Source organism: Typha latifolia, chromosome 12 (assembly GCF_019914945.1).
Source record: "Typha latifolia isolate L0001 chromosome 12, TyphaL0001v2, whole genome shotgun sequence".
NCBI classification, from domain to species: domain Eukaryota; kingdom Viridiplantae; phylum Streptophyta; class Magnoliopsida; order Poales; family Typhaceae; genus Typha; species Typha latifolia.
In genome coordinates this window covers 8,255,334-8,270,709 of record NC_133097.1, presented here as the reverse complement: position 1 = coordinate 8,270,709, position 15,376 = coordinate 8,255,334, and the positions used below count along the sequence as shown (strand labels likewise).

Sequence of the window (15,376 nt, the reverse complement as noted above, 5' to 3'; positions counted from 1 at the left end):
CTTAATACGAATTTAGCTGCTGCTGATTTCTATGACAACGCTCAAGGAACAGCCTTTTTTTGCGATTATCCTTTAGCAGAAAATGGGCATCATGATAAAGAAAAGTAGATGGTATTCATAATTACATGTAACATGTCACATGTTAAACACCAAGAACGGTGTGATTCCATATGCACTTGAATACAAATGAACACAAGACAATGATCAAAATCAGATTGATCAGAAGACTAAAGATGTCTTTTGAATGTTGAATACCAATGTCTTATACAAAAATACAGGAGATGATTGACAAGAGAGTGTGGGGGATTAAATTGCCTTCCTAACATTGCCAGTGAACTAATTCTTATACCATTTCTGGCAACCTTTTCAGCAAAAAGGAATGCAATCTCAATAGTCCAACAAAAGTAAACCACTATCTACTTGAAATTCTTTATATCAATTGTGCAAGTAATAATATATATATATATATATTATCTTATCACTCCTCCAAGATGCAGATTATTTCCTGCAAAATAATAGATCAACCTCTTGTCAATTCAAATTACAAAATATTGAAAGAGAAAGAAATCAATGCTGAAATAAATGTGGTAAAACCAAGAAGGGCAAGGAACATAAGAGATGAAGTAACAAAACTTAGCTATGCAATGTACAATATAAGCCTACTAGTTATCTGGAATATCTATGAATTACCAAGAACACCATTTTCTCTTCATCCTCAGGCACAATATTGTTCAATTCATGCACTTTTATTTCCATGCTTAAAAACTGGGAACCTCACAAGAACCCTAGACATCTTTAAATAAGTAATCGAGAACTATAGTTACAAACTTCTCGAGAAATAAAAAACCATATGAAGACCCAGAATATTCTTAGAGGCAGCACATAAGAGCATGAGAAAACATCAGCATGCCTTTCTGTGAAGAGAAACCTATCCCGAGTCCTCGGAAGACCACATAAATGTACTTTCACTTAACAAAATCAGAGTAATATCATTTGCAGTTGAGAATATATTATAGCAATGCTCCTAATTGTCTAAGTTTCACGGCATCATCCTGAACTAAGGTAAAACTTCTGTTTAACAATCTCCAAGGCTCATCATTCGAAATTTGACCGACCTCACTTATGGGCCTTATGGCTATCATTCATGCTTTCCCTTAAGAGGTGTATTTTTACTGTCGGTAATGTCTAAAGACAATCAATTATGTTGCAAAAAGGAGACTAGCCTCAATTTCCCGCTATTTAAGAGTGCTACTTCTAGACGAATTGTGAGCAATTTTTCCCCTTTAAATGATATAGAGACAATCCAAGGGATAGCTAGTGATCATCCTCGTAACAAGTGCATAGAATCAAGTATAATTAGTTGTTAAACTTGCAACCTAATTTTGAGGACAGGTCACAATCGGTTCAAGAGCCGAGTACCAAGAGGCACCAAGTAGTAGCATATTAAATCATCGATCTCCCCTAATATTGCCAGATCTGCACTTAGTATTAAACGATCTACAGAAAGGAGCAAATCTACCATCACGCAGATCTCATGTCACCTAGAACAAGAGCAAGCACATTACCACCCAAAGTAGATCAAGTAACCACCTCAGATTTATTCATCCAAGATCGAGGCGCTAAAAAATTCTAACCAATTCATCGAGCAAAAGTTTGCAATATACCAGATCAAAGATAATCTCTTTCTCTAACCTCAGATCCGGCGATCAGACTCGTGCCGCGACAGCAGGCGCCGCGGCAACTGCAGAGGAGGCTGCGCCGCCGAGGAACGAGAGTAACCCGGCCGCGGCACCACCGGCGGGCTCGGCTTCATCAAGAAACAGGTCTTCTGGAACTCGGCAAGCTCCATGGGCGCAGACGAGTGCAGCTCCAACCATGAGCGCGGAGATGATGAGAGATCCGACGGAGGTGACGAATACGACGAGGACGGAGATGAGCACGAGCCCGCCTAGGGTTTCCCGATCGGAGAAGACGCGGCCGAAGAGGACGAGCGGCGGATCTGCCGGGCGGAAGAGGTAGAGGAAGCACCAGGCGGCGAGGAGGGAGAGGAGGACGGCGAGGGAGAAGGGGTGGGCGAGGAGGGAGGCTGCGAGCATTACGGCGACGAGAGCGGCGTAGTTGACGCGGAAGTAGGCAAGGTTCTTGCGCAGGCGGGATGCGGCTTCAGTGAGTGATTCGGGGCGGGAGAAGGCGGATCGTTCGCTGAGCTCCGACCAGGGACGGCGGTTGGAGAGGGACGAGCGGATCGAGTCGGAGAGGCGGGAGAGGAAGAGGCGGAAGGCTGGGGTGGCCGCAGGAACGGTAGACGGAGGAGCCGCCGCCGCGGTAGGGTTAGAGAGCGGGAGGAGAGGAGGGTTAGGGGAGGGAGAGGCCATGGCGGAGTAGGAAGACGAGGGCTTTCTGGGAACAGTTTTGGGAACGAAGGGTTTTTTTTATAAAAGAAGACGGAAGGTTGCGAGGAAGTGGAGGACGCGTTGTGGTATTCCCGAGGGTCAAAATAAGGGTAGCTTTACTGTTGGAATGAGCAATGACGTGTTGAAGCAGGAACCGTGGATTTAGGAGGTCAAGATGGTTGAGGTGTCGGTGTGAAACATATAACATAATTATTTGAATATTCCACCACCAAATTATCATGTGAATCTACAGTATATTCATATCAAATGCCGAAGCAACATAAAGTAGAGTAAAAAAAAATAAATAATAATAATAATAGTTGGACACCATGTGAGCACTCGTGGAGGTGAAAATATTATAGATGGTCCATTCAGAAACTCTACAAATTATCACAGCTAAATGAGGGAACGACAGACCACCAAACTGAGTAGGATATGATAGCTAACATTTGAACATTTGAGAATGACACTTACTGTAGTATGATCGAACAGGACATATAACAGAGAATGCAATGAAAATTTGAAAGAGTAATTTGCAATAAATAAGGATAGCTTGCACTCAATCATCAACTTCCCAATTTAAATACAAATTCTAACGATGCAATAAAAGAATAATAGTTATTTAAAAAATACAGCAACAAGAAGAAGATCTACTTTTTCGCTGTATCTGACCATATAGAAAAATTAGATACGAGTGGACTCCACCAATTTGGGTGAGTTTGATTAATTACTTCTTACAAGAAAGCATCTCACAAATATGAAAACCGGTGTTTCTACATCATCACATCACAAAAACGAGAATAATTTTATAAATAAAGCCCAGAAGGAAAGACAACTGTGAACTGAAACAAGTGCTTTCGTCCAGCTATGAAATACTCTAGTTCAAAATGAATAAGCCAGAGAGAAAAAAAAAAAAGAAACAAACCTGTCCAACCTAAGATTACAAGCAGCTTGACAAAATACAACCTAAGTAAGAAAAAACTTTATTATTTTTTAACAGAAAAATATCTTATCAGGAAAGAAGAAATTAAGGATAATATAGCATTCTCAGATCATGATATGCCAAGTCAACAGAAGCACAATTATTTAAGCCAAATATCAACAGAAGCACAATTATGTGTACAGACACATGTATTCTACCCAACATATGATTGGGCAGGTAGACTAATTAGCACGATGTCCATTGTTCCAACTACTAAAATTAAAGAGCAAAACAGTAAGCAGTTACAACAGTGCTTCCAGTCTTCCAGATATCTGCCAGGAGTATATAGATTGGATCTAAAATTCCTGGAATAGTTAGGTACTTAGAAAGTCGATCCATTCCATCCGAAGTCAGAACCCTGCATAGTTCATACGGATTACTCATTAATGTACTCCATCAGCATAACGGAGATGGATAAGTAAATCTCGCAGGGGATGAAATAAAACCGTCATGAATGTTTGGGGGAAAAAAAATCTGAAAGCTAAGGAAGTGGGATGCCATCAAATAGTAAATACTTATTTACATGATATACTGCTGATGTAAAGCACACAAACACTAAGCATATTCTTCTGTCCGATAATACAATAATAAAATACAATAATAAACAATGACTCATCAAAGGCCTTTGGAGAATAAGTTAAGATCACTTGCCTTTGAGTCAGAAAACTTGAGGAAGAAACGCGACTTGGGAACAGAGAGTTTGGTCTCCAGAATTGCAGCTATTTCAGCACTAAGTTTCTTGTTCACATTGGTATTCAGACCACCAATGGAAACCAATTCACCATATGCAGCAGGCTGCTCGGTGCCCCCAAATGCAATAGGCACTGATCCTTTGAGGACAACCATCACATACTATAGAAGAACAAATAAATAGATATAAAATCACAAAAAACTACATACAAGGATAGATGCCAATAAGCAAATGAATGGTTGTCATTAAATGAATGTGTGCTAAAAACTCAGATCAAGAATATAAGAAAACAACAAGACAAAGGTGTTAATGGCACAATGATGCTCTAGCTACACAAAAAGGAAAATCAAATATCTAAGATAGAGCATTCAATAAGATAAGTAAAATGCATACTGAAGGGAGCAGGGATGAAGGGATGGGAAGGGGATTCTGACCCTATAGAGTTTGATGCCAAGTTCCTCACGAAAGAGAGAATTAGAAAGAGGAGCTATCATAGAACCATAAAGAATGTAGGGGAATCGAGCTATATACCTTTATGTAGTCGGCATAGGATCATACAACAGCACTTGTAACATTTACAAGAGTCTGAAGAAAACAGAACAGAGTATTACATGCAAGAATTTTTCAACTTTAAGGCACAATCTGAATGGTCTCAGCTTCTTCAGAATTTGGAACATAAAAAGAAAGAGCTATGATGGCAACTAATCATGAAAAACAGGTGAGTGAAGACTGATACAAAGTTAATCAATAAATCGTCAGGATGAAACTAAATATCTCCAATTTGATGCTAATCAAAGTCCATAAGCTAACCAAGAAGTGATGAAACAGCAATTTCTTAGCCAATGGCATATATATAGTAAGTGGCCTAACTGTGACTTAATAATAGTCTGAGAGTGAAACAACTTTGGAGTAACAGTAACTAATTTGTCCCCCTTATTTGGCTATGTGCGTCTTGGAGGCTGAATGATATATTCCCCTAAAGAAATGAAGAGAACAGTACAATATCGAAGAAAACATGCGAGCGGTGGAAGAAAGCGATATATTCTCCTAAATAAATGAAGAGGAGAACAGTACAATACCAAACTCTACTAATACTGGGATTCATAAGTTTAACGCATTAAAGCTCAAGATTCTCAAAAGAAGTTCTGCCACACTTCCTCATTTAGTGTGACATTTGACATTTGAATAATTTAGGTTTATGTCCTGATCTAAATCACACGTCATACCACATTAGGAATATATTACTAAGATCATAGAAAGCACAAGCTGAGAGCTTTGCTTTACTATTTAAACAAAATCCAACATCTTTGGACAGATATGTTTCCATTAAACACTACAAACTAACATCGCCAATCAATAATATAGCATACATCCAAATGCAATCTACTGACTTACATGATGGAAATAATAAAAAAATTTATCTGTTCAAAATTATTTTTCTTCTTGTACAGATTTGTAAGCACGAAACCAAACAGCGGAATGACCAATATAAACGAATAATAAGACAGAAAGTCAGGCTCAAATCCAGCAATTTTCTATCAAACTATAAAACTGTACCACGCATCATTTCTGACAACCAAATCAACCAATTAGCCGCGTAGATCCAGAAAAAGATTGAGAGATGAATAATAGCAACTTGACGTCAGGAATCCAAGCCAAACCCTAAGGACCAGATAACGAAATAAAAAAGGGGGAAAGAGGAAAACCGACAGCTTCCGGCTTGCCGATGAGGTTGGCGACGGTCTTGGTCAGCTCGGAGAGGATGGCGGAGGTATCGACGCCATCGAGGGTCACGTTAGCGGAGAGATTGAGGCACGGCATTTCTTCTTAAGTCTTCCCTTCCCTTCCCTTCTTTCCCCTTGTTCCTTTTCTTTTCAGAGAGAGAAAAACCCTAAACCCTTGCTCGCGTCTTCTCTGAGCTTCCCTCTTTTTCTCCTTTGTAATACCGTACGATGATACGTAATAATCCTCTATTTCATTGCATACGTGACGTGTCACAGTCATATAGAAATATATATATATATATATATATAATTTTATGTACTATAGTACTATTTATAATAAATAAAATATTTGTAGAAATCAAGACCTCATTTTGTTTTTGTTTTTTTGAAAAAAAAGTGGCATTCTGTATTAAATATTATAATTGACTTTGTTTTTTTTTTTACTAAATAGATATCTCCTTTTATAAATAATGGAAAAGAAAATTTTGTTTGTGGTATTAGTCAAAAGATACAGTGTTATTTATAATTTCGCTATTTTCCGAGGCTGTGGGATGGCATAAAGACCAATCTCTGGCCAAACCCATCCCCACGTAGCTTCTTGCAAGTTAATTCCAAACTGTAGCTTATAACCTGTAACTCGTTATTCTTATAAATAATATATTCACGGATAACTTACCCATACTCACAGATAACTGACTACTTGTCTTGTAAAACAAATGGGCCCCAAATTTCACCTGAAGTCCTCTAAAAGAGCCTTGAAAAGACTCTTCCAACCACAACACCTACATAGATCAAAGAGCATATCGTTTTCTCAGGGAAAAAAGTAAGATTGTTTTATAGAAGTTGAGAGAGGTTTGCTTAGGGTTGAATGAGGAGATCTAATTAATGTCAAAATTGGTAGGCTTAGCGTAAAAATAATAATTAATGATGCTTAATATATTAAAGCTTGGTCCCTTTACTTCTGGGGCTCCACTTCTTCGGATACCCACTATCCACCAAAATCTGGCGTCACAAAAGTCCTATACTATAAACCTTTCTTTATTCTTCTTCAAACTGGCCACAAAACTTTAGAGAAGAGAGGAGGAGACAGTGCGAAAGAGAGGGACGTGACTACGTGCGTGTCTACCAGCATACTTCACACCCAGCCTTGTTAATTAATTAGAGTTATATCCCTTTATAAATAACAAGAGCCCACCTCTACCTTTCTCCTCCTCGTAATTAATTAACAGAGCTTGAGATGGGTACTGGGAGCTCCCCTTGCGCCTCGTGCAAATTGCTCAGGAGGAGATGCGCTAAAGATTGCATTTTTGCGCCTTACTTTCCTCCCGATGATCCCCACAAGTTCGCCATCGTCCACAAAGTCTTCGGGGCGAGCAATATCAGCAAAACGTTACAGGTCATCTCTCTCTTTCTCTTTGTGTGTGTGTGTGTGTGTGTAAATTAGTAGTATACATTTTCTTTAGCTATGTATACGATAATTTGTTTTCGATTGATTAATCTCAGGAGCTTCCAGTTCATCAGAGAGGTGATGCAGTGAGTAGTCTCGTCTACGAGGCGAATGCAAGGGTGAGAGATCCAGTTTATGGCTGTGTTGGAGTCATCTCTTACCTTCAAACCCAAGTCTCTCAGCTCCAAGTGCAGCTTGCAATGGCGAAGGCGGAGATACTATGCATCCAGATGCAGAGCAAGACGGCCGTGGCTCATGAAGTGCAGCAGATGGACTTGAGCAACAAATCCATTAATGGCAGCTCTCAGCTGATGAACATTTCTTCTGAGTCTTTTTGGGCATAAGGAATACTGTCCTTATTTTTCTTCTTCTTTTTAATTTTGTAATAGAATGAATGTTACGTGGTGACTTTTTCTTACTTCTTCATAAACTTCTGCTTTCTTTTTTTTTTTCTTTTTGTTTCAGTTAGCAGTCAACTCTTAGCATGTGATGCATGGTTAATGAAATTAACTATTAATGACGACTTTGATATAATTAATATTGCATGTTCTCGAACTTAGCTTCTACAATTTACAAGACAAATATGAAACAGAAGACTGTTGACCTTACAATGGGTTCAGATCCTTCTGTGAATTCTTTTTCCTCCTCCCTTCTTTCTCCGAGATGTTGACAACGAGGACTGGGACCTCTCTTCTTTTGAAAACGAGTACTAATGTCGGTGAGCAATCAACATTTAGCTTTTAACCCCATCTTTGAGACCATCGTGAACTTTAGTGTTTGGTGAACATATCTACCAAAGTAGTAGGAGGGTATAATAGTTATTTTATAAATTTTATTTAATATAATAAGCTGTCTAGTCTAAGCTTCAAGATATATGTATTGCTGAACAATTGCTATAAATCAAACGTCGCCGACACTCCAAACTATCGCGTTGTCGAGCTGCTTCTCTAAGTCAACCACATTGCCGAGTCATCAACCGCACTATCGAACCGTTAGACTAAACTATCAATTAGTTTTCTCCATAATATTATTTAAGATTAGAGTCGAACTAATAACCCAACTCTACTCAAGTTTGTTAGTACTGTCAGGGTTCGAGTGGTAGAGAAAAAAATAGATAGAGGGACAAAGTGTAAGTAACTTTTTTTCTTTTAATTATGCAGTGCTAGTTTAATTAGGTTCAGTAATCATCTTAATTAGTACGTTTTCGGTTGCTAGGTTAACATCTCAGTACATGCATCAGGGAAAGAAAAGATTCCAGAAGTTTTGGATGGTTTGACAATATTTGATCATGATCTGTTGAATTGTACATGTAATGTTTTTAAGATGCTTGACGATGGATTAAAGTTTCTATCTCCGCCGTCGTAACGCCAAGAATATAAGTTAAAAATACTACAATGGAAAGTAGAACGCGTCCATTTCACGCACCAGACTTCATGCTTTTGGGTTCAGATTTGGGACCGGGATTCGGTGCAAGTCGGCACGTTCGGTTTGTCACGGCATACATATCTTATTTTAATCGCATATATTTTATAATTTTGATTTTTATTGTGCTTAAAGTTAAATCTAGAAGTTGGTGCTCAAAATCGAATATAAAATCAGCATGATTAGGGCTAACCACACCCGCATTGACCATCCAAATCCGTAGATTTAAAAAATCTATGGGTCTAATGCATATGATATCATTTAAGAGAAACTAACGGTATAAGTAATTTTGTGTTAAAACTGTTAAAATATCTCTTATTATAATATTACCATGTCTAAAATATAAAAATAACAAAAAATTAAGATAAAAAGATCTTTCACAAGAGAATAATAATTATGTATGTTAGAGGTTAAATTACATGAACAAAAATTCAAGAAGACAGTTTGCATTTTAACCCAACCCTGTGAGTGTAAGTTTTATTTTCCCCTATCATTTAACTATATGGGTCTCAATAGAATTAACAAAATTGAAGACGAAAACTACTTGCATGCACATATATTAGTTTCATTAATATAAAGCGATGAAGTATCTTCTCGGTGGCTTAACTTTAAATTACACATACTAACAGTCTAACTTAGAAAAGTGTTATTAGTGGAGAGTACTGGAGGCATCCTGTGTGGATACATACTCATGGCCATATGTGCTTGGAAATATCCAAAACTTTATATTTAACCCAATCGAGAAAGCAATATTAATTCATAGGTGTAAACACTCGAGCTTAACATACGGATTAATTAAAGACATACATCCATTTATCTTAAACAACAAACCTACCTAGAAGAGTAGGTCAATGGATTCCTTTGCACGTATATAAACTAATTTATGTAGCAGTTTTTATTAATACAATTAGTTTATCACTAATTAGGTGAGCAAGTGTGTGCGTTATGAACTCCGAGTTGTGGAGTTACTTTGAGCAACTTGGGATTATGTAATAATAGCAGATCACGCATGGGATATGATAAAAAGAAGAAGAAAAAGGACTGCCGTACATGCACTTGATGTATATCATATATTGTACGAGATTTGGCATCAAGTAACGTACGAAATGAGCAACTTTGGTCAATAAGAATCTCCCCATTTCTATATTTCTATCTTATTCCTCTCATTTGTATATATCTTCTTGTTCTTCTCATTTTGAATGTATCTCGAAGCTCGAAGCTGTAGTAGTAGATTGAAGCAGCTTACATCCAATTGAAGGGAAAAAAAGAATGCCATTTCAACATCATGACAAAAAGATGTCTTGTATTTTTATACACACTCTCTCATCATCTTTTCATCGTGTTACTACTGTACCATAATAATTGACTCATACTAGCTCATATGATTAAAAGTTATGAATCTATATAAAAAATAAATTCACCACCCAGACAGCAGATAACAAAGTTGAAAAATGCTGAATAACTATTTTGCTCTTAATTTTTAACACTTTTTTTATTTAAATAAAAGTAAATAGTACTATTTAGAACTCATAAAAACTGATCACAGAATTAAACAGACAACTAATTAAATAGGTATCCAATGGGTTTTTATATATCTGAAGAATCAAACAAACAACTAACAGACAGCTATCTCATTAATCATAGTTAAATATATCTTTGCCAGTTTTCAAAATTTTGGCCATTTATCGGAAGAACGATTAATAGATATTAAAGCATGTCCTGAAGATTTTTCTTTATCAATAAGAAAGAAACGTACTGAAGATTTATTCTTAGAAAAAAGAAGAAGAAGAAAACTGGATGACATACTAAAATAGTTCTTCTGCCTTGCGTACTCAATCGGGGGGTGAATCTAGCAGATCGAAGTTGGCATCAAGATTCAATTAATCTCGTACTAGTTTCTAGTTTAATTAGTATCTTATTAGGATCCAGATGCTCTGCATCTGGGAACCCTACAGTCTAGAGAAGCAGGATTGGATACTCCTGCATGTGACTAATGATACTCTTAACATTTACTTAATCCAAATCCCATGTGCATGCGTTTGTATACTGTTTGGCTAACCAACTTCACATAACCCAACACATAAAGCAATCAAAAATTAAGAAGTAATAATCTCCACCTTAACCATATCTATCAATAACAAAGAATACACCACTTTTTTTTTTGCTTCAGTTTGTCGGGAATACAACATGATTGCCACTTAGGGAATTAGGTTCCTCAGGCTGAATACTTTATATGCTTAGTTTTTATTTTAAAAAAACATAGAAGATTTTTTTTTCCTATTTTGCAGTTTTATTGTGATGATTGATAATTGCAATTTAGTCGTATATATATATATATATATATATATAATGAGTTCAAATCATATGCATATAATTATTTAGTAAAAGAAAACTATTAAATTAATTTAATATTTATTTAAAGGAATTAAATTTATGACCTGTGGTTTATGTCTCAGATATTACTAAAAGGATATTGCCTCCCCTCTTCTGAGCATCACTGTAATAGGCTTATTTACCGAAATGACCTCAACTTTTCATTATCTAAGATAATCATTAGAGCAAGCTAGTTTTTCTGAATGGATAAGACCCCCCCTCACATATTTAAAGCTAGTTTTGTACCAATTAATGGATAAACCAAAGATCAAGAGATTTTCATTGGAGCAAGAGGAAAATTTCATACACTATGAACAATTGTAGAGCTAGCTAGTGAGGAGACACCAAAACCAAGAGGGGGGAAAAGGAAAAAGGAGGAGGAATTGTTAATCGCCTCTTACGAGGCGTTCGGCGGTGCACGCCAAAGAGTGGAGGTTACAGCGGACGATGGTGTCGACGAACACCCTCGTGTCCTCCTTAGTGTTACCGGGCGGTACGTCGACCACGTACGACTCGACCACCACGGTGGTCCCGTCGTCGGCCGCGTGGAGCGTGGTCACCGACCGGTAGTTCTTCAGGCGGTGCTCCCCGCCCACCACCTGGAAGCTGATCACGTGCCGCTCGTCGTCGAGGATCTCGAGGCGCTCGCGGCTGCTCGCCGCCGGCAGGCCGGAGACCACGATCACCTCCCGCACCGTGCCCACGTTGCCGTCTCCGTCGACCACGTGGCAGCTCCGCACGAAGCGCTTGTAGTCCTGGGGCCGGTCGAAGCGCCGGAGCACCGACCACACGGCGGAGACCGGCGCCGCGACTTGGTGCTCCGCCGACGAGCAGCACTGGTCGGGGCCCACGGCGTGCTCGTGGTGGCGCGACACCGCCTCCGGAAAGCCGTGGCCTGTGCACCGCACCGGCGGTGACCCTCCCGTGTGGCACTGACGTGGCGAGGGCTTTGGGCTATTGGAAAGCGGCATGTCCATCTCTTACCAGCAACCTCTGCGATATTGTGGAGGCCATAGATCTCCTTACTTATACCGGGGTTGGGGAGCAGAATCGAGGACCGAATAGTTGCACTTTGTTTTTACTGGCATGCAAATTGTAGTTTTTTATGGGTTCTTTTTGCGAATTTTCTAGTATGGGAAGGGTGGTTTTGAGGGTTGCTTCCAATGGGTGGGGGTTGGCTAGATAAGGAAGGACTCCATGGGATGATTAAAGTTGGAAGATTGGAGCTGGGGATAGAATAAACTAGAAGGAAAGTTGGTGAGACTAAAGGTACCAAAAAAGTAATGCTATTACTCCTTATAACGTACCCTTAGTTTTATTATTCACCACCTTATAACGTACCTAAGAGGTTAAGAATATTGCTGATGTATAAAGAGTATAATACACTATCTTCCGAACTATGATTCATCATCATCTATACTTTTTTAAAAGAAAAAACTAAAAAAGTAACACTAAAACCTAACCTATACATGCATCAATGGGATTCTAAATTTCTAATACTTCCTTCTCCTTGGATGCATGGTAGCTAAACTGGGATGTCTTCTTCTATTGACCCATTTATTTCCTTTTTGGGATCATCTGGATGTCTGGAAAGAGCCTCTAAAATAGTATCATTCTGTTGATGTAGGGTTTGATGAATCAACATGATCATAAACATAGGCCATATCTAGCTACCACTGCAGCGCACACTGCAGACAACTGTTCAACACCCTGCATGCCTCCATAAATGTCTCACTTTCATATAACACCATATATTTAGATCGCTTTTGCTATTTGCACAGCACGCCCTGTTATTAACATAGATTAGCAAAAACATCACATCCTGCATGTTTTTTCAAATACTCAAATATAATATTAAGGTTAGTCAAATGGTGCCGGTCGCCACTTCTCTTTGTTGCTCCTCCTCCCTGTGTTGCGTTACTCTGCCTCCCTCTTTTAAACCACTCGGTTGCCCTCTTGATTGGCTGGGGTTTGTGGGGGGTAATAGAGTATCTTTGTTACTCTCCTTTACCAGGGTTAGATCTCTCATGTCTGGTCGGTTAATGTTCTTGTTCTTCAGTTGCATTAGTCATGCTGCCCTCAGTCCCATACGTTTTGCATTTTATTGAATTTTTTGGCCTTTGATGCAGGGTTAAAAAATTTAAATGTTTTTGTACATTTTTATGTGTTGGTTGGTGAGCTCTAGCTCTTCTTCCCTTTGGTTACAATTAGAATTGGGTTAAATTGGATCTCAAATCTAAAATAAAAAGATACATCGAATTTCTTTTCCGGTGGTCAAAGATTCCTAAAACAAGATGCTGTATGGAATGGAGCTAAGCCTCATCTAAGATTCTACAGCTTTGGCATGTCGAATAATATGGAATTATATATTAACGAACACTGGGTAGGATTGAGTGTACGACACGTGAAAATTTTGGGAAAACTAATAGAAGAGTTGGATTATTCTACATATCTCCTAGCTTTGGTCTTCAATTAATGCAATTGTGTCGGCTAAGACTCAACAAAGTGTAGAATATCTTCCATTTGCATGATGATGCAATTGCATGTCATATTATCCCTCTCTAGATAACTTTTCCTCAACTAGCAAACTTGGTGGATGAATAATTTCTTATGAAAATATTACGCGGAACACCTTATATTTTGACTATATTATAAAAATAATAATTCCTTTTTTCATTGTGTAAATTATTATTATTTTCTATCAATAACCTTTTGAATTTTTCTTTTGTACATAATGACCCCCTAAACTTTTACTTTTAGTATATAGTAACTTCATAATGGAAGGAGTCAAATGAAATATTTTTAATAGTTAAAAATATTATTATATACCAAAAGAATTTAAGGGATCATTGTGAACAACGATAATAATTCAGTAAATAAAAAAGAAATTATTCCTATAACAAAAAAAAACCCTGCCTTTATATTATTTATAAATAAAGTCTCTTATTTGCTAAAATTTATTAAACAATGTCTCCAGTTAAATTTAATTTGACAAGCATATGGCGTAATAGATAGAAATTAGAAGGTAAAATATTTATTCTATTTCACGGTAGAATTAATTTGGCTTTTTTTTTTCTTTAGTAAATTGAAGGCTCTATTTATAAATAACAAAAGAGCTCTTCATTTGTAATATACTCAAATTGAGGTGGGACTGTAGTAGTAGTAGGTTTGGTTGAACTCGGGTTAGGGTCCAGACTTGCGGACCTGCCTGACCGAAACCTAGTTAGGTTAATGGGCTTCTTTGTCGGGTCTTAAGCCCAGAAGTTATTTGGACTTTAGGTTCTATTTCTATTTGAAGAGGAAAATGGTCCTAATTTGCAATGAAAATAGATTTCGATACTAAATTGCCACGTAAAATAAATTAGGTTTCGACGCTAAGCATTTAAAATTGATTTAGATCGAGGTTTAAATAATTAAAAATCGATTTTGAAGATCGTGCGTGAGTTTTGCTACCAATCTCCTCTGTTGTACTTATTATTATGATACATGTGTTAACTATTGTTCAGTCTGTACTACAGAGTTTTTATCTTCTTATTTTTTTCATCCTTTATATCAAGTTATAATTAGTATAACTAAAATAAATAATACAATCAGTCTACAATTTCTTTCATAATAAAAACTAAATCATCGGCGGCCGCACCTTCTTAAGCGCCAATCTTTCATCAACATTTTCATAGTGCGACGGATCTCCGGCACGATTCTCCTCTCCCACCACCGTCGCTATTTTTTATTTCTAATTTCCACATTGCACCAAATCAAATTTAGAAATCAACAAAGAGACCGCAACTTTTTGGTTTGAGGTTTTTTACTTGCATCTAATCATATATTTGTGAATTTTTTGACATTTATAAATGTTGAGAATACACACCTATTATGGCATTTCATTAAAATAGTGGTATTTACTAAAATATTATTATTATCCAGCCGATAGTTTTAAGTCTTTATCGATATTTATAAAAATATCGATAATTATGTAGGGTCAAATAACATAATTTTTGAGATTTATAAATGCTGGTAAATTTGTGATACTGCACATTTGATCTTGAATTAGTGGTATTTAAAAAAAATATATTATTTAAATAAGAGTTTTGCCTATAATAAGTAAAAAATACGGGTGATGAAACTTTGTATTAGTGGTATTTTTATTTTATTTTTTTTGCTGGTTATAGTAGATTGGATGAATTCTTTTTTATCACATATCAAATAGTAAGGATCGAAGTTTTAAAGATATAGCAATTCTACAAAATAAGAGTAAAATAATATCTTTGACCTAAAATTGATTATGTAATGCTAAATGTATTTTATTTATCAGAAAAATCTAACTGGTGACTGAACAAGAATTAA

General features: G+C 37.2%; 4 protein-coding genes across 4 annotated transcripts; 1 reads left to right on the top strand and 3 right to left on the bottom strand.

Annotated features, from left to right (window-relative positions):
- Positions 1 to 215: 215 nt before the first annotated feature.
- Positions 216 to 2,476, bottom strand: LOC140798778 (PRA1 family protein B1-like). The gene is made up of 2 exons (XM_073152819.1): positions 1,693 to 2,476; positions 216 to 505 (listed from the first exon to the last, which is right to left on the bottom strand). Exon 1 carries the CDS (start codon positions 2,373 to 2,375, stop codon positions 1,707 to 1,709), a length of 669 nt encoding a protein of 222 aa, XP_073008920.1. The 5' UTR covers positions 2,376 to 2,476; the 3' UTR covers positions 216 to 505; positions 1,693 to 1,706.
- A 977-nt stretch (positions 2,477 to 3,453) lies between these two features.
- Positions 3,454 to 6,043, bottom strand: LOC140798856 (uncharacterized). Its single transcript, XM_073152941.1, has 3 exons — positions 5,777 to 6,043; positions 4,027 to 4,227; positions 3,454 to 3,733 (listed from the first exon to the last, which is right to left on the bottom strand). Exons 1-3 carry the CDS (start codon positions 5,885 to 5,887, stop codon positions 3,698 to 3,700), a joined length of 348 nt encoding a protein of 115 aa, XP_073009042.1. The 5' UTR covers positions 5,888 to 6,043; the 3' UTR covers positions 3,454 to 3,697.
- An 885-nt stretch (positions 6,044 to 6,928) lies between these two features.
- Positions 6,929 to 7,771, top strand: LOC140798855 (LOB domain-containing protein 12-like). The gene is made up of 2 exons (XM_073152940.1): positions 6,929 to 7,186; positions 7,294 to 7,771. Exons 1-2 carry the CDS (start codon positions 7,028 to 7,030, stop codon positions 7,579 to 7,581), a joined length of 447 nt encoding a protein of 148 aa, XP_073009041.1. The 5' UTR covers positions 6,929 to 7,027; the 3' UTR covers positions 7,582 to 7,771.
- A 3,514-nt stretch (positions 7,772 to 11,285) lies between these two features.
- LOC140798853 (abscisic acid receptor PYL5-like) lies at positions 11,286 to 12,294 on the bottom strand. Its single transcript, XM_073152938.1, has one exon. The coding sequence runs from the start codon at positions 12,007 to 12,009 to the stop codon at positions 11,419 to 11,421; it is 591 nt and encodes a 196-aa protein (XP_073009039.1). The 5' UTR covers positions 12,010 to 12,294; the 3' UTR covers positions 11,286 to 11,418.
- Positions 12,295 to 15,376: the final 3,082 nt, after the last annotated feature.